Source organism: Neopsephotus bourkii, unplaced genomic scaffold, assembly GCF_033783945.1.
Source record: "Neopsephotus bourkii isolate Nb327-2 ecotype Australia unplaced genomic scaffold, CSIRO-AGI_Nbou_v1 NB_1388, whole genome shotgun sequence".
In the NCBI taxonomy this organism is placed as follows: domain Eukaryota; kingdom Metazoa; phylum Chordata; class Aves; order Psittaciformes; family Psittacidae; genus Neopsephotus; species Neopsephotus bourkii.
Window position 1 is genome coordinate 4,312,538 of NW_026901866.1, and position 25,178 is coordinate 4,337,715.

The window sequence follows — 25,178 nt, forward strand, 5'->3', positions numbered from 1 at the left end:
CATGGCTACTTACAGGTCTCTAACTACTACTAAAAGGGTTTAATATGTTTAAGACCTTCAGCAAACTTTGAATGGATTTTATTTCACATCGGATAAAGGCTTAAGGAAACTGAAAAAAATGTGGGCTTTCTATAGTAATAAACTATAAAAACTATAAAGTGAAATATAAAATATTATGTAAATAATATTAAATCTATACTATAATCTGTAGTTTAAGATGTGAACAGAATGGCCTTGAACTGAATAACAAATTCTAATGTATTTTCAGGCCCTTGAGAAACACAGTGATACATTTATACTAAGCACTTTACAGTAAGGACAGCAGATATATTTTCTTCTTTGCTGCACCATTTAGCTGTTTCTTTCAGTGAATATCTATGGATTATTCTAACGGAATAATTATAGGATAGTCTTCATAGAGTGGGGAGCAGACAAGCCAAGATTTATGGTGATTTTTGGCTCTAAACTGTGCAGTGGGAAGAAGCTCTTAACAGCACATTTACAAGCAATGAGGCTTAGAATAATAGAATATATTGATACTGTGAGAACAGGAAAATCAAGCAGATGCTCTACTATGCATACAACGTCAGATTAGATGTAGGAGCTTTCCTTTGAGGATGGAATTGTCCAGTGTAGGAGTATGTAAAGCAGAGAATAAGAAAGGAACTCCAAAAAGTCATAACCAAGGCAAAATTTGTTTAAAATGGCAAATGGAAATATAAAAGTGCATGTAAATTCCATGCAAGAAAAATAGGAACTGGTTAGTTATATGTTGAAATTCCTGGTAGTCCTGGTGTTCAGAGATTTTGTTGGTTTTTGCTATGAATTTAAATTTGAATGGGATAAGCGGAGGAATGCATAATTTGGTAGAAATACTGTGGGGGTTTTTCTTTTATTTAATCTGCTCACTTTAAAGTGCTTGCAGAGTTTTTACAGAGTAGTCAGCAGGCTAAAAATGAGTGTGATGAGAAGAAAATGCTGACATCAGCTAAGAGGGCACTTAAGTTAAATAATAGAATTATTTCTGGGTAATAGGTGTGTAATTTCTGTGTATTTTTAAAGCCACTTAAGCTTTTGGTATAAGTTTGTGTAAACATTACTTAAATAGAAATTTTCAAATCAAATTTCATTTTCGAATCTGCCCAGTGCTAGGCCCTCAGACACTACAGTTGGCATTACAAAATTGGTCCGATTATAGGTGTTAGGCCCTGAGCCTTCAATAATTAAGTAACACTGAAATAGAATACTGGGAGGGTAAAAATCATGTCTTATATAAAAATGACATCAAAAGGTAGGAGACCTCTAGCTCACTGTGCTGCATTACAACACTAAATCAATGCATTGATGCTTGTAAAGGAACTCACAAATCATCAAGTAACTTGAATATATATACATACCATATAGGAACAGAGTCACTTGGAAGTGTAGCTTCCAATATTCTGCCTTTCTGATCTATTTTCAGGCAGATAGGGTTATTTGGATTGGAGAGGTAGACTGACGTGAGGGGAGGAGCTGAAAGGACCAGGAGACTCATAAGTGTCATTCTGTGTCTTAGTGATTCACACTTCAGCTGGCCAGCTTGAAAGAAAGAGTACACAGCATAGCTTTAAAGCTTCAAAATGGAATGAGAACTAGCACAAAACTCACAAAACTTTTCTGGAGGAGAATACTAGTTTTAGGTTGAATCTCTTTATGAACATGCTAGATCCTTCCTAAGTGTCACAGACAGCTGGGGAGTTTTTGAGTTTGGAGAAATTTCATAGTCCTGAATTAACTTTACTTTTAATGACAAGTATATTACGTAAGACCTAGAATGGTGGTAAGGACACTTACTGAGAGAAGGAAGCTTCTGTCATCAGAAAACTAAACTGATTTTATAGAATCATAGAATACTTAGGGATGGAAACAACCTTAAGATCATCTAGTTCCAACCCCCCTGCCATGGGCAGGGACACCTCAGATTAAACCATGCCACCCAAGGCTCTGTCCACCCTGGCCTTGAACACCGCCAGGAATGGAGCATTCACAGCTTCCTTGCACAAACCATTCCAGTGCCTCACCACACTTTCAATAATGAACTTCTTCCTTATCTCCAATATAAGCTTCCCCTGTTTAAGCTTTAACCCATTACCCCCTGGTCCTATCACCCGAGTCACTAAAGAAGAGTCCCTCCCCAGCATCCTTATAGGCCCCCTTCAGATACTGGAAGGCTGCTATGAGGTCTCCACGCAGCCTTCTCTTCTCCAGACTGAACAGCCCCAACTTTCTCAGCTGATCTTCATATGGGAGGTGCTCCAGCCCCCTTATCATCCTCGTGGCCCTCCTCTGGGCTTGTTCCAACAGTTCCATGGCCTTTTTATGTTGAGAACTCCAAAACTGTGCACAGTACTCCAAGTGAGGTCTCATGAAGCAGAGTAAAGGGGCAGGATCACCTCCTTTGACCTGCTGATCACACTGCTTTTGATGCAGCCCAGGATACAGTTGACTTTCTGGGCTGCGAGCGCACACTGAAGCCGGCTCATGTGTATTTTCTCACTGACCCCCAAGTCCTTCTCCACAGGCTGCTCTGAATCTCTTCTCTGCCCAACCTGTAGCTGTGCCTGAGATTGTTCCAACCCAGGTGTAGGACCTTGCACTCGTGTCCTGGGTTCAGCAGTAGCAGTCATTTTTCTCTGTCTTAGTAGCTGATGCAGCGCTGTGTTTTTTACTTTTGGCCTGGGAACAGTACTGATAACACCGATGTTTTTATTTACTGCTCAAATATTTAGTCTGACCAAGGCCTTTCTGAGCCTTATGCTCTGCCAGGGAGGAGGGGAAGCTGCGAGGAAGCAGAGACAGGAGACCTGACCCAGACTAGCCAAAGAAGTATTCCATACCACAGCACATCATGCCCGGGATGTAAACTGAGGGTTACCCGGAACAGCTAGTTCACTGCTCAGTTGGGCTGGGTATTGGTTGGTGGGCAGTATTGTATTCTCTTCCCTTATTATTTCCCTTACTATTATTGGTGGTAGCATCAGTGGTTTATGTTATACCTTAGTTACTGGACTGTTCTTATCTCAACCAGTGGGAGTTGTACTCTTTTGATTCTGCTTCCCATTCCCCCAGGGGTGGGGGGGAGGAAGCCAGGGGCAGACTGCATGGCTGATTTAATGGTTGAGCTTAACCCACGACAACTTATCGTGGTTATACTTCATGAGGTTGGCATCACAAGCGTGTCAGGGTGCCTCTGGATGGCATTCCTTCCCTCCAGCGTATCAACTGAACCACAGAGCTTGGTGTCATCAGCAAACCTGCTGAGGGCGCCCTCATTCCCACTGTCCATGTCAGTGACAAAGATGTTAAACAAGACCGGTCCCAACACCGATCCCTGAGGGACACCACTCATTCCTGGTCTCCAGCTGGACATTGAGCCATTGACAACAACTCTTTGTGTGCGGCCATCCAGCCAGTTCTTTATCCACCGAGTGGCCCACCTCTCAAATTGATGTCTCTCCAATTTAAAGACAAGGATGTCGTGTGGCACAGTGTCAAACGCTTTGCACAAGTCCAGGTAGATGACATCAACTGCTCTACTGCTGTCCATCAGTTCCGTTGCCCCATCATAGAATGCCACCGAATTGGTCAGGCAGGATTTCCCCTTAGTGAAGCCATGCTGGCTGTCACCAAGCACCTTGTTGTTTTTCATGTGCCTTAGCATGCCTTCCAGGAGAATCTGCTCCAAGATTTTGCCAGGCACAGAGGTGAGACTGACTGGTCTGTAATTCCCTGTGTAATCTGCTTTCCCCTTCTTGAAAATGGGGGTTATATTTCCCTTTTTCCAGTCTTTGGGAACTTCACCTGACTGCCATGATTTTTCAAATATGATGGCCAATGGCTTAGCAACTTCATTTATCGGCTCCTTCAGGATTTCATCAGGTTGAGTGGACTCAAACCAGATCCTCTCCTACAGTGGGCCTAAGGTCTTCATTCTCCCAGTCCCTGCGTCTGCCTTCCAAGACTTGGTTGGTATGGTCAGAGCCTTTGCCAGTGAAGACTGAGTCAAAGAAGTCATTAAGCCTTCTCCAAATCCAGGGTAGCCAGTTCTCCTGATAGCTTCTGGAGAGGGCCTGCATTGTCCCTGGTCTGTTTTTTATTTGCAATGTGCCTATAGAATCCCTTGGTGTTAACATCCCTAGCCAAGTTTAGTTCTAACTTGGCCTTAGGTTTTCTAACCTGGTCTTCAGCTTCCCAGACAACATCCCTGTGGTTATGTTTTATAGGCCACCTATCCTTGCTTCCACCTTTTATAAGCCTCTTTTTTCATTTGAATTTTCTTCAGGAGCTCCTTATCCACCCAAGGAGGTCTCCTGGCCCTCCTGCTGCACTTCCTTCTATTGGGGGGACAACACTCTTGAGCTTGCAGTAGGTGATCCTTGAATATCAACCAACAGTCTTGCGACCCCCTGCCTTCGAGGGCTATATCCCATGGAACCTTACTAAGCAGGTTCCTGAAGAGGCCAAAGTCTGCTCTCTTGTAGTCCATGGCAGTGAGCTTGCTGCATGCTCTCTTCACTGTCCCGAGGGTCTCAAACTTGACCATCACATGATCACTACAACCAAGACTGCCCTGGAGCATCACATTTCCAACCAGCCCTTCCCTGTTGGTGAGCACAAGGTCAAGCATGGCACCTCTCCTTGTCAGCTCCTCTGTTACTTGCAGAAGGAATTTGTCTTCCACAGAATCAAGAAACCTCCTGGATTGCTTGTGCTGGGCCGTACCCTCCCTCTGGTAGATATCAGGGTGGTTGAAGTCCCCCATGAGAAAAAGGGCCTGTGAGCGTGAGGCTTTTCCTATCTGTCTGTAGTGCTTCATCCGCAGATTCCTCTTGATCAGGTGATCTATAACAGATCCCCACAGTAATGTCTCCCATCGCTATTCTCCCTTTAACCCTGACCCACAAACTCTCTGTTGGGTGCTCATCTGTCCCCAGACAGAGTTCCATACTCTCCAGCCTATTCCTAACATAAATAGGAACTCCCCTTCCCCGCCTACCTTGCCTGTCTTTTCAAAAGAGCCTGTAACCTTCCATTCCAACACTCCAGTCATAGGAGCTAACCCACCATGTTTCTGTGATGCCTATTTTATTATATCATACCCCTGTTGATGTGCACACATCTCTAACTCCTCTTGTCTGTTCCGCATCATATGGGCTTTTGTATAGAGGCATCTAAGCCAAGCTCAAAGTGGTGCCGGCTTACTGGCTAGAGCAGCTGGAATGTCTCTACATTGCTCCGAGCATTTATTATAGGTGCTGGCAACTGACTGGGTGTGTTGGGATGGAATGATGCCCCCCTCCCCCAACACATCTAGTTTAAAGCTTCCTTGACCAGTCTGGCAAGCCTCCTACCAAAACTGTTCGTTTTCTGACCAGCTCCACCAGCCCCCAGTAGACCTGGCCTACTAAATTGAGTCCCATGTTCTAGATACCCAAACCCCTGACTGTGGCACCACCATTCTAACCATTTATTATGATTACTCCTAATAAGAATTGACCAAAGTGTCATTGCTTGGTCATAAGGCTTGTGATTATATTGTCGAAAATTTAGCAGTGAAGTGTGGCAAGATTGCAACAATACCATGCTGTGAGGGAAATTGCATTTAGTTTTAACTTCCCACCTTAATCACCTTCACGAGGAATTTTACAGCAAACTGGTTTTTTTATGCTAAATTTGATGTTATTCTACTTTTCAGTGATGGCTGTTATGTTTTCATTCTGTAACTGTTGTTTGGGCATGGTTTTATTTGGTGTGTTTCTGTACCTTACTGTGGAATGGGTGGGCCTTATGTGCTTGGCTTTAGGTTAAGTGTTACAAAGTGTGTATGAAAATGAACTTAACTTACATATTTTCTCATGATTTCTGTAGCACTCTTGCTGAGCCTTCCTTCTTGATTACTGTAGACACAAGGAATAAGTAGTATTATTTGGGGACTCTAATTTTAAAGAAGTTAGAATAATTACATTTATCTGGTCTTGTTTGGTTCTTCTATTGTCAGGTGTGAAGAAACCAAATGCATTTTCCGTATTAAGCAACTTTCCAATGAGTTTCTTGTAAAACAATTAGTGTGGTATAGGTTATCTACATTATTACCTCCAATGCTCTGCAAAGGACTGAAAAAATTGGTGACGCAACAATAAAATTTCACAAATGAGAACACTGAGCTGTCAGGCTTTATAGGTTGTGCATCTCTTCAGAGATGATTGTGTTTAGAGATAATAACTTCAAATACATTCTTTTAGACAACCCACTGGGGTTTGTTGCGTATTCCATCCCCACTCCCCCCCCCCCCCCATCTTAACAGACTTTCCAGGTACCAACTGTACCTGATTGTATGCTGATCAGCACCTCATTTCTTACCACGGAGAAGCTAACACTCAAGTCAGAAGAATAAAGTACAGGGAGACACAATAAGCAGTTCATCCATTTTAAAATCGATACCTGTCATTGCATTGTGCAATGAATATATAATGACAACAGTAGGAACAAGTCTGCAAGGTGTTACAGTGATGATGATTGTAGTATGTGTTCGCTTTCTGTTCAGTCACTGGTTTTGTGTAAGAAGACAATTGATGAAACATTGGGGTTTTTTTTGTAGTGATTTTTCTTGGCTTTTTCTCATGGTTTGAGGAATTATTTAGGGGAATTATCTGTCCTTCACATACTGCCATGGATTAGGGCTTTCTGCACTATTTTATCATTTCATTTTTCCTCTCCTGATACATGGAAGTGTTTGTGGGAATGTAATCTGGTTGCAGTAGTACTGCCCACCAAGACAGCAGGTGTTTCCACTTCATTAAAGCTCTTGCACCAGCAATCACAGCATGATTCTAAACTAAGGGGGCACACCTGCTGACACAAGGTCCAGCTATTGAGTGTCCTAGTTGTATAACTTTGCTAGAAAGTGAATGATTCTTTATTGCTGTGATCTATACTTTATTCATGCTTCATGCCTGTTCTTTTGTTGTTTTTTCTTTCAAACTGTTTCATTTATTTGCTTCAGAAATCTTTAGCTTTAACCTTTGAAGGTAGAGGAAATCAGGATGTGAGGAACAGTTTGGTTTTGTTTGGGTTTTTTTTTCCACATGGTCTTAATTTGGCTAGAAGTATAAATGTTACTTCTACACACAGTTTGCAAAAGAAAGTAATTGATTTTCCCCTCTCAAGTACTGATATTAGTGTACTGTATCTGGGAACACTGTGGATATTGCTTTAAAGAAAATACTCCTTCCTCTCTATATGAGTTTCCTTTACATTCTCCTTTATGTACTGTCAATTCATTTTTGCTTTCACTGGCTGTTTTCTGATGGAAGATTGATGCAATTCAGTCATCCAAAAAAACACACTTCCAACCAAATAAGGCATAGTTATATGCTTGGACAGATAAAAGCCTATTGTTCAGGTAGATTAAAAAAAAATAAATTAAAAAATGGCAAGCAGTAGTGCTTTGACAGGCATGGTTTTATTTCTGGTTACTTGGGGGGTTGGTTGTGTTTTGTTCTGGGTTGGGTTTTCTGTTTTGCCGTGCAGATGCATAGGCTAGATGTTTAACAGTTTCGGTGTGGTTTATACTTTTCTGAGGAGGAGGTTTTGTCTTTTTCGGTTTTTCCATGCCACATCAGACCAAGCTTCAGTGAGATATTATTCAAACACTAATCTGTAGATTGTTTTCAAAACAGGCATTAATATACATTCCCTGGCCATAGAGCTTAACCAAGAGGACCTGAGTCATCAGCTCAGTTGGCCCTGTGTAGGGATGATTAATAACCCTTCAAAAGGCCAACACAGTTCATAAAACATGGATGTTGATGTCTTTTACAGCTCTTGAGGTGTACTAATTATCTTCTTATTACATCATTTAGCCTCTAAAAACTCCAGAGTCTTATATTTTAGTCTGTATATTGGAAGTGTCAAGAATAGTGGCTAATTTCTTGCCCTGTGAAGGAGGAGAAGGACCTTTGTGGTTGCATTTTACTGGAGGACAGAAAGAGTCACTGTTTTTAATCTTTCAGAAAAAAGCCCAATAAAATCTTCTGCACAGTATCAAAATTGTCTTTGGTAATTGAAAGAACTGCATGCTGTAGCACTTGGGTGCTGTAGTGTTGGATGCCTCCTATTTACCTTAAATTGAATGGTGACCACTAATGTATAGTATAAAAATAGTTTTTTGAAAGTTCTTTTTTTTAATGTGTTATGTGGATTTCTGCTTAATTTATTTATGGTATCAGTGAGATCTTTGCTTTTGGGGGTCCATGTATATTTTTGTCTTGTTTTGTGTAGTTTTGGGTTTGGGATTTTCGGTGTGTTTTTTTTGTTTTGTTCTGTTTGTTGGTTGGTCGGGTTTTTTTTTTTTTTTGTTTTATTTGTTTGGGGGTTTTGTGACTTGATAGTTAGTACTTGGTGGAGGAATATTGGAGTGTACATCTGTAGTAGCTTCTATTGTTGGCATTTACAGATAATGGACAAGATTAGTGCAATCCATACAGGTTTCTTAAATAACAGTTCGGGATTTGAGCTGGGACCCAAAATAAAACTTTTAAAATGTTTCCAAACTGAAACATCTTTTCTCTTCTGGCTTCACATTTCAGCTAAGACTTAAGGTTTGGCCTTGTAATGTATCAAGTTGTCTCTATAATTATTTCATGGGTTTTGGGGTCTGCCTGTTTTCCTTCTCCAATCTGTATCCATTTTGGTAGAATCACAGTACTTAGGCTTTAGTGAGTGTCTGTTGACCTGAAAAGTGCTTTCATTACATGCCAAGCTAAAGAGCACAAAATGATTGTGCGTTGTTGCTTGATTAGGGGTTTTATTGTCTAGTTGTTCCGTGGAGGGGGGTGGTGGGGGTGGTGTTGTGTTCAGGGTTTTTTTTGTTTGGGGGGTGTGGGGTGTGTTTTGTTGTGTGTTTTCCCCCTTTTGGTTGTGTTTTGGGTTTGTTTTGTCTGGGGGGTGGGGTGTTATGCACAAAGTACAAACGTGAGCAAGATAGTGACAGTAGTATGTGAAATAGCAAAAGTATAAGAGAAGTGTAAGAGTGTTTTGGTTTTATTTATTTTTTTATCTGTTTAGGTGGTTTTAATACTCTTGGCAGCAAGCTATTTCCTGTGTTGTGTTTTTCTTTGGAAACAGTCGTCTCCTCAGGCAAGTCAAATACAGCCACATCCCAACTGAACTATTGGCAAACTGTTAATCAGTGAATCCTGTCGAGGGCAGAGTGTAAAAATACTGTTGTGAAAATCACGTTACATGAGTTTTAGTGATCCTGTTTGATAAAATTTTAAAGGAAATTATGATCTTAATGTTCAGTAAAGACAATGCCTAGTCATCATTGCAATTATTGGAAACAGCTTTTTCAGTTATAGCTAACGACATGTCTCTAATGTGGTAATGAGCTTCTTGGTGGGGTTGGTATGGAATATTTACAGTTGGCTTTGGTTTTATGAAATGTAATAAAAAGGATGTTGTTCCCTGTAACAGTGCAGTACAGTGTGTATGGTACTGTAGAAAATAAGGTCACTTGCAAAGGCCTCTTGCTATCAGAATCTTTAAAGTGCAAAAAAAGGCTCAGTTGCTCATTTTTTGTGCTGTAAAATAAATTCATGAAGAAAATTCCTTTTGTAATACTGGCAGTATAGATTACTGTAAGCAATAAAATGTTACTGCAAATTAAAAATTAATGCTACATTACCATAGTAAATCATTAAAAGGTTTTAAAGATATTTTTCTATTTTAAATGTATAAAAGTTATTTATAGACTTCTTTGAGACTTTTTCTGTGTCTGTAGTGTATTTTTCTCATTAAGTATGAATTATCAATTGTATTTTAAACCTGTTTTGAAGTTTTAATTTCATTTGAAATTAAGTAATAGCTAGGGACACATTCATAGCTTGACATCTGAGAGATTAAGTCTGAAGCCAAATTTCATTTGAGTTATGAATAAAGAGAAGAAGATACAGTTGTCCACATTACTAGGCAAAAAATTTGGGGCCCATAAAGACTACCTAGAGCATAGTCCTGTAAGAAGTATGCTTATAAAATAAGAAGAATTAATCCTGCCCCGTCTCTGGAATTGTTCAAGGTCAGATTGGATGGCACTCTGAGCAGCCGGGTCTAGTGGAAGGTGTCCTCTGCCCATTGCAGAGGGATTGGAACTAAATGAGCTTTAAGGTCACTCCGACCCAAACCATTCTATGATTCCGTGAACATAAGGAGATACGCATTTTAAGAGACACAAATCACTACGCCTTTTTCAAAAGGAAAAGAATGCAAACTGAAAAAAGAGCTGGTGAGGGAAAAAGGCTGGTGGTATGCACTTGAGATGTTTAGTCCTATCTTTGTATGCATGCCCACACAAATGTAACAAAGAAGGTAGTTCAATTATATATACTAGATACACCATTTACCATTGCGTAGTAAATACTGAGTTAAACTTTATCCTTCAATATCTTTTTAATTGTGTTTTTCTGTTACCTATCACAGTGAACCTATTTGGGAAATGAAAATAGCAGATTGACTGAATTACCAGTTTGATCACCTGCTAGACATTATGCTATGGCATATTAAATCTACAAAACTAAATTAAATCTACACCTAATCTCAATAAATCTAATAGGTGTAACAAACATGCTGAAAATCTTTGAAGTCAGTAAAATCCTTGATGAAAAGAACTGCAAAACAGTTTCTCTAAGGTTTCTTATAACTGTGGGGAAGCACAGACACTTTAAAATTTATTTTATAGCTGGCTTGCTAAAAGTTCATGGGAAAAAGCTACAGAAAGTCCTACAACTACTGAGGAAACTTGGCTCTTCTGATAACTTACATTTCCATGTAAGTTATTTTACTATAATGTCTTGTAGTTACTCAGCTTTTGTTCAGTTGAGCAGTCTGAGAATGTGCCTTTTAAAAATGTATTTTTAAAATACTTGTTTTAGCACATCACTGTAAATTACTTCTCCATGTCACTTTAGAAATTTAGCCTTTTATGTAAAGTTTTGGTGACATGGCTTAGATAAACTTCCAATTTACAGAAGTGATCTTCACCTTATGTAAGTGTTATAGTCTATATTCTGGATATGGAAGCTGTTAGGGAAGTTCTTCAGCAGCCCCCTAGTTGCATATCAAAGTGACATTCACATTTATCTTCACCAACAAAATGTTCCATGATGGATCTTTATTTGTTGGAGTACTCTTCAAAATTACTGTTAAGGAGGTGTATGTTATTCCTTATTGTTGTGGCCTCAATTAAGAAGCATGATGAAGTTGGAGAAATAAAAACCATTAAAATTATTTGCTAATAGTATCTGGACATCCATAAATCCATGGGTCCAGATGGGATGCACCCGCGGGTGCTGAGGGAACTGGCGGAGGTCATTGCTAGACCGCTCTCCATCATCTTTACCAAGTCTTGGGAAACGGGAGAGGTGCCTGAGGACTGGAGGAAAGCAAATGTCACTCCCGTCTTCAAAAAGGGCAAGAAGGAGGACCCGGGTAACTATAGACCAGTCAGCCTCACCTCCATTCCTGGGAAGGTGATGGAACACCTCATCCTTGGTGCCATCTTAAGGCATATCAAGGATAAGAGGGTTATGAGGGGCAGTCAACATGGCTTCACCAAGGGGAAGTCATGCTTGACCAATCTCATAGCCTTTTATGAGGAAATAACATGGTGGATGGATGATGGCAGAGCGGTGGATGTGGTCTACCTTGACTTCAGCAAAGCGTTTGACACAGTCTCCCACAGCATCCTCGCAGCTAAATTGAGGAAGTGTGGTCTGGATGATCGGGTAGTGAGGTGGACTGTGAACTGGCTGAAGAAGAGAAGCCAGAGAGTTGTAGTCTATGGGGCGGAGTCTAGTTGGAGGCCTGTATCTAGTGGAGTGCCTCAAGGGTCGGTACTGGGACCAGTATTATTTAATATATTCATCAATGATTTAGATGAGGGAATTGAGTGTACTATCAGCAAGTTTGCTGATGACACTAAGCTGGGAGGGGTGGCCGACATGCCAGAAGGCTGTGCTGCCATCCAGAGAGACCTGGACAGGCTGGAGAGTTGGGTGGGGAATAACTTGATGAGATATAACAAGGGAAAGTGTAGAGTCCTGCATCTGGGCAAGATCAACCCCAGGTTCCAGCATAGGCTGGGGAGCGACCTGTTAGAGAGCAGTGTAGGGGAGAGGGACCTGGGGGTCCTAGTGGACGACGGGGTGACCATGAGCCGACACTGTGCCCTTGTGGCCAAGAAGGCCAATGGCATCCTGGGGCGTATTAGAAGGGGGGTGGTTAGTAGGTCGAGAGAGGTCCTCCTTCCCCTCTACTCGGCCTTGGTGAGACCCCATCTGGAATATTGTGTCCAGTTCTGGGCCCCTCAGTTTAAGGACAGGGACCTGCTGGAGAGAGTCCAGCGCAGGGCAACTAAGATGATTAAGGGAGTGGAGCATCTCCCTTATGAGGAAAGACTGAGGGAGCTGGGTCTCTATAGTTTGGAGAAGAGGAGATTGAGGGGTGACCTTTATATAGTGTATATAAATATATAAAGGGGGAGTGTCACGAGGATGGAGCCAGGCTCTTCTCAGTGGCAAACAATGATAGGACAAGGGGCAATGGGTACAAACTGGAACACAAGAGGTTCCACTTAAACTTGAGAAGAAACTTCTTCTCAGTGAGGGTGACAGTACACTGGAACAGGCTGCCCAGGGAGGTTGTGGAATCTCCTTCTTTGGAGACATTCAAAACCCACCTGGACACGTTCCTGTGTAACCTTATCTAGGTGTTCCTGCTCCGGCAGGAGGATTGGACTAGATGATCTTTTGAGGTCCCTTCCAATCTCTAACATACTGTGATACTGTGATGCTTGCTTTTCTGTTTTTGAGCCTGTTTGATGTCTTACTCTCTGTGCCTTTAAAGGCTGGGAAAGCTCCTGGTTGGAAATGGTACACTTATCCTTGGTAAAGAGAGAAAACTGGTGCTTTGGAGAGTTTTCCGAAAGAACAGTAAATGGAAGACCATCAGTTAAGTCAAATTTTCGGTCCTACCATTGCAAGCTTGTGCAAAGGCAGATGCGAGATTTATTTTAATAAAACTGCGCTAAAAGAAGCAAATTTTACAGGGGTGTTCTTTACAGAGATGTTCAGTGCTTTGCAGAGGACTTTAATAGTAACAATTCAGAGTCTAAGTATTTACTTTTTAGTTTCTGATCTGGTTTGTTACAGTGAAATCTTTTATGTTAATAAAAGGAACTGTACACAGTACTTCGTATGTCAGGTAGCTTAAGATATAACATACAGTAACTGAATGTTTTATACACATTGCATCTTCAAACAAATAGCACCTTCTTCTGGTGTTACCTGTGGCTGTTTGCTCCCAATATATTGTGGCAGGACCTTTTGATGTGTCAGTCTGTAAGTAAGCATCGGTATAGTACAAGTAGCAAACTACACGTATACTTTAGTTTCTAGACACTTAAATTACTTGCAGCTTGTTCACAAAGTGAAACAAGCTCAGTGGGTAGCTGCAATAAATCAGTAGTTGAAAGAAAAAAGGGCAGTTTAAGAAATGCCATTATTGTACAAATATAAAATGGAACAAAAGAATAAATCAGAGTGAAAAGAATGGAAGGTAAATGCACAACTTAAGTGTTAGGTCCCAGCTCAGCAAGACAATTATTTCTGTTAGATGGATTTATTTATTTTTTTAGCACTTTTTAAGTTAGCCTTGTTAGAGTCTTGATTTCTAAATCATTATTCTCATGCTTAAAGATTTCAAAAATTTAAATATATTTAAATAAATTACCTTCTGTCTCATGTTCTCAAAGAGCTTTGCAAACCAAATTGGCATACAAGTGGATGGCATGTTTTAATCCCAGCCAGCACCTAAGCACCACACAGCTGCTTGCTCATTCTCCCCACAGCAGGGTAAGGTAAATAATCGTAAAAGCGAAGAGAGCTCATGGATTGAGGTAAAGATGGTTTAATAAGTAAGTCAGGGAAACTAAAGAAATTATTCACTGTTTCCCATCGTCATGCAGGTGTTTGGCCATTGCCAGGAAAAAGCAGAGTTTCATGCACCTACGAGTTACTTGTGAAGACAAAAGGTATCACTGTGAATGTCCGTCCGTGTTCCCCCACCCCCCTCACTTCCTCTGCCCTAATTTTATACACTGAGCGTTACATTGTGTTGTATGCAATATCCCTTTGGCCAGTTGGGGTCAACTGTCTCTGCTGTGTCCCCTCCTGATGCCTTGTGCACCCCCAGTCTACTCACTGGCAGGGCAAAATGAGAAGCAGAAAAGTCCTTGACCCTGTGTTAGCACTGCCCAACAATAATGAAAATATCCATGTGTTAGCAACACTTCTTTCCGCACAAATCCAAAATATAGCCCCATACTAGCTGTTATGAAGAAAAACTCTATCCCAACCAAAACCAGCACAGCAGAGGTGATTTCTGACCCTAAAATGCTGTTGTTGAACACCACACGGAAATAGTAGTGAACATCTTGACAAGAGACTGTACTGTGTCTCTTCATGAATATTCTGTATGGCTTAAATTATCTGAAAGTTTAAGAAAGTTTCTATTTATTTTGTGTGTTATGTCACAGAATGCTTGTTGGTTGATGCCATTGATGAAGATGATTTACCTACTGAACTCAAGCATTTGCAAGCATTGGAAACCCTTGGTTGCAGATAGGCAGAGAACTGGTTTCCAGAAGCGTGATGAGCATTAGAAATATGTCAAGGTTGCTGTCTGCTGAACTGTCCATAAAACACTGCACAAGATTCTGTACTATGGAGGATTTTGGTCTTCTGAACTCACTTAATAGCGTTTAATATATAAATTTGTGAAAAATGGTGTCTAAAGTTAATTTGTTTCATTCACACTTTTTTAGAGCAGCGAAAAAGCTGGGGAGTAAGGTTGAATTTCAGAAGTCTGTTCATTCATATGTCACATATCAATGCTCATATATGTATGAAAAAATTACTCTTTGGACTACTATTGGATACTGGATACCATTACTTGATATGTAAAAAATCCTTTGTATTTGTTTAAAAAACACATAACATGATCATTATCCCAGACCTAATAATGGTAGTGCTAATATTCTTATGAATTTGAATCAAGCTCAAAATATTAAGAACATGCATCTTTTCAAGATTTTTTTTCCTACTTTTGCATCTGAGACTAAGTGCTGTCTGAACTGTATGTGTTGCTTGCTCTATTTCATTTTAGTTGTCTACAGAAAATAATTCAGACAGTGGAAAAGTTGTTATATAAAATATCCCTTCGTAGTAATCACTGGAGTTCCACCAGTAAGATGCGAGAAAGGCTGCATATCTGGCTTCTGCTGTGTAAATGTGTTGTGGATTATATACAGTGGGTAGAGTACTTCATAGGTTGAGATACTGCATTTTGTTATGGGTTTTTTGTTTGTTTGTTTTTGTTGGGGTTTCGGTTGGGGTTGTTTTTTTTTTTGCTTGTTTGTTTATTTGTTTGTGTTTTTTTGTAATAAATGGGATTTACATAACTGGCTTTCGTTAAAATAATGTGTGACGATAGTTTGGGCTTGCAGCCATTGGCCCGCTTAGTTGTTTTTCTTCCTGCTTGTCCTTTCCTATAGTCACCTCTGTACTTCCCCACAGATGTTTCTGAGGTCTTTGTTAGTTTGGGGTGTGTATGTATGTGTTTTAATTTCTTCATAATCTGAGGGGGTCAAAGTCTTCCACCCTTCTTCAGCTGCTTACATTGGTAATTGGATATTATCGTTCCCCATACAAATGTGAAGGTCTTTGTAGTTCTGTCCATCTGAAAGTTTGAGTCATAAGAATATAGAGTAATTTGCCCAGTGCTGTTCTGACTTAAGCCATTGTGTAGCAAAAGCCTTGGAAGTTTCCGTTGAGCAGATATAATGTAGTCCTTTCTTGTATCTGCTGTATGCAGACTTTTCTTTAGTAGTAGGCTTGTCTACTACGTTTTAGGTCATTGATTCACAGCAAAATCAGTAAAACAGCACTGGTTTATAAATCACTTTAAATGTTCCAGTAAACACCCTACTCTGTTGCAGCAGGGTCCTGTTAGACTGTAGGATCTCAAGTCCAGAACCTGAAATCTGTCGAGTTATCTTAAGCAAACTTAGAAATCGAGAACTATTTCTTAATACCGTACTTTTTGTGTGAGTTACTGAGTAACCAGTTCAAACTTTAATTTTCCAGAGCCTCTTCCTGCCCCTCAGGACACTCACTGTGAAGTTCAAACATTGTTTTCAGGCTGGTGAGATAATTCCTAGTATACTCTCTGCATGCAGATTCACATCTGTTAACTTGTGTGGGAATTATGCCAAATTCCACTTATTAAGTTTAGGAGTGCTTTTGTGATGTTTACTTTAACAGATTCTCCATAGTTGTGGGTACTGAAGTGACCAGAATGTGATAAAAGGAGTGTCTCAAGCCACCCACACAGATATTCACTGTGGTCTGTATCTTCAGCCTTGATTTCTAAACTAGTTTGAAGTGGGATTTTCTGAAGTGTGTATAAATGCTCACAAGGATATTTAAAGTATCCTGTTCAACAAAATCTGTGTAGGATGCTGCTTGCCGTTTGGGGACAAGAGAGCAAAGACTGTAGCTGTAGATTATCCATACTAATACAGAAGGGCACATGCTATGGTGGGCTGAAATGCTCAGTTACCAAATACGTTCCACTCAAGAGGTGAGGCTCTACCATCTCAGAACAAGGTAAACTATAAAGTAGAATGATGTACACCAGGATCAACAGGAGCTCTGCACTGGCTGAGAGGTCCCTGATGAAGATTTTGGTCCCTAGGTTGAAAGGAAGTCATGCCTATTCCCTGGGACCTGAATGGAATACCTGTTGTCATCTTCTGCAGTTACAATGCTTTGGCAGATCTGTCAGAGCAACGTCTTGTCCTTTGGACTAGGTTTTAACCTAATTCATATTTGCTATATTTTACTAGAAATGTCTCAAGACTCTTCAAATGCAACTGACTGTGTACAGGAAAAAGGAGGTGGGAAAAGTTGAAAGTTGGCTGTGTTGCAAGGTGGGATAGTAAAAGGCAATTACAACAAAACCTGGAAGTTCAAACATCATTCTGGAAGTGAATATGTGTTTAATAAAATTCTTTTCCAAATATTTGAAGTTAAGCAGAAGCTTTCTCTCTAGCTATAAAATGAAGTCTGCCATTTTTTCCACTGTTAAGTGCATCTGTCTATATAACTGTGCCAATGTGAAAAAGAGTTGCTTTGATATCAATACCTTAAACTGTATTGCTGTAGTATATGAAGAATAATTTAAGCAAGCTCTTTATTTATAACTGCAATACTTCTATCTTTCTATCTTTAAAAATTTTGTAGGAATTAAAAATAAGCCAAGAAACCATAAGGACTGAAATACATGTATGTTGGGGGCTTAAAGTGTTTGACTAGGCATAGAAACTATTTTTAAGGGCATGCATTTACATGGTTCTATGAAAACTAAATATAATGGAAAGCTAGGTGCAATCCCAAAAGGAAAGGCACTCTGCCTATAAGCAGCAGTTTGTTATTAATGTACAGTGGTATGTTTGGAAAATACACAGGCTCTCAGGCAGGCTTATAGCACTTCATGGTGTCTTACACATAAAATAAATAAATTAAAGAAAATGCAACCCAAAGCAATTTTTCTTTCACGTGAAGGCACCAGAAAATTGCTTTGTCTTTCATCTTGGGAAGATAACATATATGCCTTAATCTGCATTTCCGAGGTAGCTGTTCTTTTTCAGTATTCAATTTGTATTTTACTCTTAAGCAGGTAAGAACTTCTATGTAGAAAGAAAAAAATATTACTTAGAGAACTGTATTTTGAGCAGTGTATGAATAAACCTTAATTGAAATAACGTATTTTGTACATTCTTATTTGGAAAGCAATGAGAGTGAAGCTGGCAACCTGTTACAGACAGTGATGCAGTAGGTGCTGATTGAAGCAGTCATGATGCAAAGTGTTTGTTATTTGAACTATTGGGAAGGGCTTTGGGGAAAAGCAGTATGTGTTTAGATTTAAGAGTAGATTGCCTCTATATTTGAAATACAACAAAATTTTAAAACTACTGTTTTAATGTTTCCCAGTTTGGTGTGAAAACATGGTGTGCCTAAAGAAACAGGAATTAATTTTTGGTTAAAATGCTGTGTATTTAGGGCCACTGATACACTCTTGTCCTATTTGACAAGTGGAGAAGGTGGGAACTGTGTGGTTTCTGTGTGCCTTCAGCTCCTTGAATCTCAGATGATGAGAAAGCAGCATTGCCAAAGGAAGGAGAGAGGAAATGTGGGCAGAAGTAGGAAATGCAGTTCGTGGAAGTCAGGCCTCAGCAGACATGTTGACACTTGGCAGGCCTTGACCAGCAAGTGGAAATTTAAACCTGCCCCAGTTTTAACTGGTTTTGTTTGTTTTTCACTGAGGCTAGCTGCCTTCTGATGCAGACATACCTCTGGTTTGGGCTGGGTTTTTTTTCCCTGTACCTAAGATTAATCCTGGAAGTGGCAAGTATAAGTCTGGATTCCAGTTAGCACTGTCTTCTCAAGAGCATCTCTTTGTATTATAGATAACTGAGGCCTAAAACCCGTGGCAGGTGTGAAGGTCCCTGGAGTTAGCAGGTGGACAACCAGAATGAGAAGGCTCAAAGTTCTGGAATGAATTTAGATGCCACATTAAATCAGTGTACTTGAAACTGGTCTGAGGAAACATGAAATACTACAAATCTTGGTGTTCAAACTCAGAGCTGGAGTTGATAACCACAAAGCTCGCATTCATCATGGGAAGCAGACTTGAAATGTTTTCCTGAAATTAAGACAGTTTACATAGTTGGTCCTTATTCTTTACTAGCTAAGTAGGTCAGAATGTATCCATTTGCTCCGTTTTTTTTTAAGCTGTAGCTGCATTTGTCTGGTTCTTGGAAAGCTGCTTTGGGAAATTGTGAAAGTTGCTTTCCAGGACCATACTTCTCTTATAGGACCGGGTGGCCTGAACAGTGGTACTTCAGGCTACCTTGAAGCATTGCAGAACAGCCATAATACAAGCTTCTACTCTCTTTAGGGTTGAGGGATTTGTTATTTAGTGTCCTTTCCTCTCCCTAGTCCCCGTTTCCTTGCTTTGGTAAGAAAACGGGGAGATTTTGAAATGTGGAGGAAAACAATTAGTCAGGTTGTTCTTGTGATATAAAGAAAAGCTCCTTCAAATGTTAGAGGAATAGTCTTGACTTTTGCTTTGAAATTATGTAGTTGAGAATAGCAAATGAGAGTCAGTCCTTGTAGATATCTCCTGATGTTGTCTTTCCGTGGAAACTCTGTACTTTGACGCTTGAAAGCAGAAAATAAAAAAAATAAAAAAAATTAGTCTTGGGTTTCCTCAAATTTCTGAGTCACTTCCACAAATTACTTGTGTTTCATCCTCTGAATACAAAACCTCAAAATGTTGCACAACTGCGTAGCAATTGGACATAGAAGCTGAAGTGCCACTGTTTTTTCAGTGGTCAGAGATAGGAGATCAGCCTAACTTACACCCATAGCTGACTAGGATTGTGTACGTGACTGTCAGAATTTTAGTCAATGAATTTTTTGCAAGTTTGAGAAATGTTTTCTCCTTGGTGGCTGGGAATGAAGGGACTTGCAGGGTAAGAATTAGATGTAATTGCAGGAACAGAAGTCTGGAGGGAGAAGACAGTGTTTCAATATGTAACTCTAGAGAACTGGAAAGTACAGAGCAGTAATTATCTCTTTCACAGGCTGTTCATAACCTACTTCTTTTCCTTAAGAACTGGCTTGAAAAAATATGCATTTGTACCACAAATACATAATTTTATATATTTCCTAATAAAATCTGTATTGATATTAAATGATATTTTAAACTAAGATGTGCTGCTGCTCTTCAGTTCCCTCTTTTTATTCTGACCTGCTTAAAAGCTTTTTAGGAAACTCCTGACTGTTTTTAGAATGAAAAGAGTAGTTTTGCTTTAGGGCAGTGTTTCTTCAAGAAGACAGGAAAGATTAAATTCTAGATACAGTAACCATGAAATCACATCATGTCACTTTGCTATTGAGTTCAACTTTGTCAGAGATCTTTTTTAAAAATGTTTAGTGCATTATAAAGATTTCTTTTTTTCCACCATTGATTATTGACAGCCAGCTTGGTGAACTTTGCAACACTGGTTATTTGTGAATTGAGGGATGAGTATCCACTATACAGGATTTGACATACAGATAATTATGCTGATCTGTCATTAGGTTGATAAATAGTTTTGTATTGAGCTACACAGATAGCCGGTGCCTTCAATAGACTTCTGCAGGCCCACTCGGGACTCTCAGTCTGTCATTTTGACAAATGAAATAATTTCATAGAAGAAAATACTTTTTTTAATGATCTTCCTTCTTTTTTGGGGGGGATGGTTGTCTTTTTTTGGTGCAGGTTTTTTTTTTGTTTTATTATTTTTTGTTTGGTTGGTTTGTTTGGTTTCATTTTCCTGGAAAGCCCGTGACACAACAGCAATAAAAATTAAGGCTGCATGATTTATTAATCTGTGCAGTGCCCAGATTAAAAAAAAAAAAAAATCATGTTACAGTGTAAGAAGTCACTGCCTGCTTCAAGACTTTCCACTTTTTAATTTCTGCCTTCAGTTATTACTTCAGTCATTCAGCACTGTAGAAATACACTGCAATATGACAAAAACTTCTGTGAGGCAGTCAAGCAATTTGTCATAAGATTCCTAATTACCTAGACTATGAGTTATGAAATGCACAGGTCCAAATTTAAAGAGCATCAAAAACAAGCACAGATACCCAGACTCAAGACTTCAAGGACAGACATTGCTTTTTAAATACACCTTTCAAATCTGATTAAAATAAACAGAAGTTCGTTATACAGTGCTTTAGAGCTTTCAAGCTGCTGCTCAAGGCCAGGTATTTTGGGGTAGATATTTAAGAAATTAAGCATTTTAGTATTCTATCTTTTCCATTCAAGTAAAGGTACCTTAGAAGACTGAAAAAGTTAAATATATTCTGGACTGCATATCGGATTTTAGCCTCCCTTAGCTTTCTGTGTGAAGAGCTGTATTGATTTGCTGCTTAAGATGCTAGACATGCATGTGGTACTGTATTCTAGCTGAGGTGTTGAATTCAGATACATTTGTTTTAGTGTGTTCCACATGATAACAGTGACTTTTCTGGCTGTCAGAGCCTTCTCTAAAGCTGATTCCGAACTGACTATTCTGCCTCATATTCTCTGATCTGCTTTTGAAACATCCCACTTAAATACATGTCTCTCAAGGCTTAACAACCTCTTTGAAGGTTAATACTGTAACTTTCTATTTACAATACAAAATGGTTAATGATGTCCTCAGTCCCAGAAGAACACTAAGTATGTTAATATAGTGTTAAAAATCAAAACCAAAACCAAATCTCACAATGTCTTCCACCATAAATTGCTGTAGCTGTTTTCTCACATTCTTTCTTCCTCTACCAATAACTGTATTCTTTAAAAAGTAAAATAGAAATAGAAAATAAAAAAGCTTCCTAATTTGCATCTGATGACACACAGAAGTACCATATGGACCTACTGTCTATTGATGGGTTCCAAATAAATATACTTTGTCCACACTAGTACAGCTTCGTATTTTGAAGGCATAATGTTAAGTTCTGCTATAAACAAACAAACAAAAAAGGCAAAGCAAACAGAACAATCCCACCTAAAATTGAAGCATAACTTGAATATTGTCTTTTATTTTCTTAAGATCAGTAATGTGTGTGGCAGATTTTAGCTAACTCAGCTGAATGACTTGTCAGAAAAGGATGTGTGGCTAGGAGCATGTAACTGCCTCCAATTTTTTTTCAGATTTAAGAATACACTTTTTACATGTTTGCAGGGTAGCGCCCACTCAGTACTTTGTATGGAAGTGTTGTTCTAGTTTGCAAAGTAACATAATGAGCAGTTAGTGAGGATATTTTTTCTCAGCTGCCAAAGGGTTTCACAGAGTTGTAATGACTGCCGTATTACTGTCAAGCTGTCATGGAGTAAATGGAGGTTTTAAAGTATGTATTGTGGGGTTTGGGGTAGCTGGTTTTTTGTTTGGTTTGGTTTTGTTTTTGTTTTGTTTTTTTTTTTTGAATGTTTGAGAAATGCTAGCTTTGCCCTGAAATACCAAGACACGAGAGGTGAAATGCAACTAGATCTGTTTGGCTGTGCACAGTAATTATAAGTGTGAGACCTAAAGGGAAAACTGCAGTTTTTCCAGGATGATCACATTAGCTAACTTGAAACTGAGTTTCTACCTAAAACAGCTTGAGATACCCAAGATCCTTATAAGCTCTTCCAGTGTAGAGCAGCCCGCTTGGACTCTGCCAGAGTTGCTGTGTTGTGGATGATAAATAGTCATCTAATCAAGATGCTTTTATAGTTGATCACCAGTGGAGTTGGTGAGGTTCAGGCTCTTAATATCATCTTCTTTTGCTGAAGTACAAAGGACTGATGGCTTCAGCTGAAAACAAAGCTGCTGATCATTGATTATTAAAAGTGGTATGTGGAGAAGTCTGGAGATGGAGATGTTGAGATTAGATATTTGGTGTTTTAACTATTGTATCTGTAAAATTTGATATTTTCACCTTGAAATATGCAGTGACTGCTGTTTTCAAGGGCACTAGAATCTATGTCTTGTAGAAGCCTTCAGAGCAGTGAGAAGTTTGCTGTATTAAACTTTAATCTCATAACTGATTTTGTATGAGATTGAGGGGGTAAGAGGAGGTAGAGCACTTGATAAATAATTTGTCTGTCTAATCCTTCCTAGGTTTGAATGCTTTGTTTTTTGCTACTAGTGTTAATTTTCTATGTGGCTTCTGTATAGTATTGCGCATATTTTCTTTTTAATACATGCTTCATTCAGCAGTAGATTATTGCCTGTTTCTCTTGGAAAGGGAATAATCCACAGACCACAAAACTTGAGCCATTGTTACATAGCCTCCTATTAATACAGCTTTGTAGATAACGTGTGGAACTTGGTCTAGTGGAATGCTGTAGAACCTGCCAGAATGATCATTGGAGTTAACAAAAAAAGACATGACAAATGTTAGGCTGTATTTGGGGAAGGTAAGGACATAAGTTTGTGGTGTGCTTGTGTAACTTTAAATTTGTTTCCTGCACAGTGGTATATAAATTCACAGCAAAAGCACAACCTGTGTATATACTGTGTAAGTATAGATAGGATGCCTGTCACCTCTACTTTGTTGTTATTGTTAGGCTTGGGTGTATAGATGATTGAGCAATCAAAGAGTCTTTAATACTAGTATCACCTCTTAGTAATATCTAGACTTTGCGTTTCAGTAGTTCTTCTAATTTAATTTTGCTGCTGCCTTTCTGATGCTATGTTATTTTCTCTGTTCTATACTGTTTAACTTGTGATTCTGAATTGCATACTGCACTGATTTGGTACTTAATGCTTCAAATGCTGATGAAGAGACTTCTGGCAATATTTTTATTATATTCTTATTAATAGTCTGTTCAATATATTGAGTTCAGCTACTTTTTACTTCATGCTTTCTACTTCAGTGTAACTTCTTAAAAACAATTGTCTGCCATGTGGAACATTAATATCAGATTTTATTATTTTTTTTACCTACTAAAATTTCCTTGGAAATTAATTTTTTGCTTATCAAATTAAGCTCTCTTAAAGATGCTTGGACTTTCACATGGTACAGACGCACACACTGAACTTAAAATGTAGAAGTCTGAGATACTGAAATGGGCTTTTTATATTAATGTGCATTTGTCCTTATCTATTCCAAAGTACATTTAATATCCAGACAGTGATCCTGTGCATTGGTAAATTTTCATTATTTGAACAAATAATGAATGAGAACAGTGAGACACATTATTAACTTTTTAACATTATGGAATGATGAGATACTATGCCAATATTTACTTACTGTATAACTGTACCCCTGAGTGAAGAAGTGCATGCAGCATGCATCTTCTGAGTGGGTAGCCTCTTAGCTTTCCTGACTATTTGGGTAAAAGGGTGCACAAAACCAAGCAATCTTACTCAAATCTTGGTTATTTTAAAAGCCTTCTTTAGCTGCTAGTATTTAGTAGCAGAGAGAAGTGACTTTTCCAATAATAGTTTTTTTGGAGGGCCGTATCAGTGAAGAGTGGAGATGTCTTCTACACACACACCTTTTTTTGTATGTGTGTGTTCTCCTTTCTTGAATTCCAAGAAGAAATTAATTGAGGCTGAGTGCGAGAAACCTCAGCTAAACAGTGTGGGGAAAAAGGACCAGTAAGTTGATTGTAAAAAAGCAAATGGCAAGAACTTTGTTTTAGTTCTCTTTTTTACAGGGTATTGTCAACTTAAGCTGATAATGCCTAAATTATATCTGATTTTCAATAGTATACTTGTTGGGCATCGTACCATCATTCTGACAATGGGGAACGTGGTTTTCAGTACATTATCCAGAAAAGGGTATGTCTTCTACTATGCCCTTTCAGAATCAGTGACATGTTTACTTTGTAGGACGTTATAGAAAATACACCAGTAAACCAGCTACTGTTAAAGTGAACTAGACGTCATGTTCCTGAAACATTAAGCCTATTTCAGTTACATGCTTTTTCTTTTGTATGTTTAGTGACAAACAAGAAACCAGCTCAAGCATCTATTACAAAGGTGAAGCAATTTGAAGGCTCTACATCTTTTGTCAGGAGAACACAGTGGATGCTTGAGCAGCTTCGCCAGGTCAATGGTATAGACCCTAATCGGGTGAGTTTGAACAGTTCTAAAAAAAGAAAATTAAGTGCTTGTATAACTCATCTGTGAGTCAGGCATTCTCTCACTATTCAAAAGGCATCTGGAAAGTTAGGATACAGGTTTAAGTCCAAATTCTCAAAAAAGAAATGAGTCAATGTAATATGTGAAATAGATTTTTAATGGGAAAGGTGGGAGGAGGCCAAAACTTATATTCATATGGGTTTTCTTTCTTCTTGACTTCCCCTACTTTTCTTCCTACTCTCTCTTCTTTGTAAGGAGAAAAATAAGAGCCTTGTTTGCCTTGTCTTCAGCTGTAAGCCTCTTGGGGTCCCTTTTGGCGTGCAGATGTGATGTAAGATAGAGGGTTAAGTAAAAG

General features: G+C 39.1%; 1 protein-coding gene across 2 annotated transcripts in view; it reads left to right on the forward strand.

Annotated features, from left to right (window-relative positions):
* STXBP6 (syntaxin binding protein 6) overlaps window positions 1-25,178 on the forward strand; it is a 77,949-nt gene that overhangs the window by 22,394 nt on the left and 30,377 nt on the right. The window contains exons 2-3 of one of the 2 annotated variants that reach the window (XM_061367666.1): window positions 23,208-23,252; window positions 24,684-24,814. In XM_061367666.1, the coding sequence (XP_061223650.1) occupies window positions 23,208-23,252; window positions 24,684-24,814 (176 nt within the window). The remainder of the gene's footprint in view (window positions 1-23,207; window positions 23,253-24,683; window positions 24,815-25,178) is intronic. The other variant, XM_061367667.1, reaches the window with a different exon arrangement.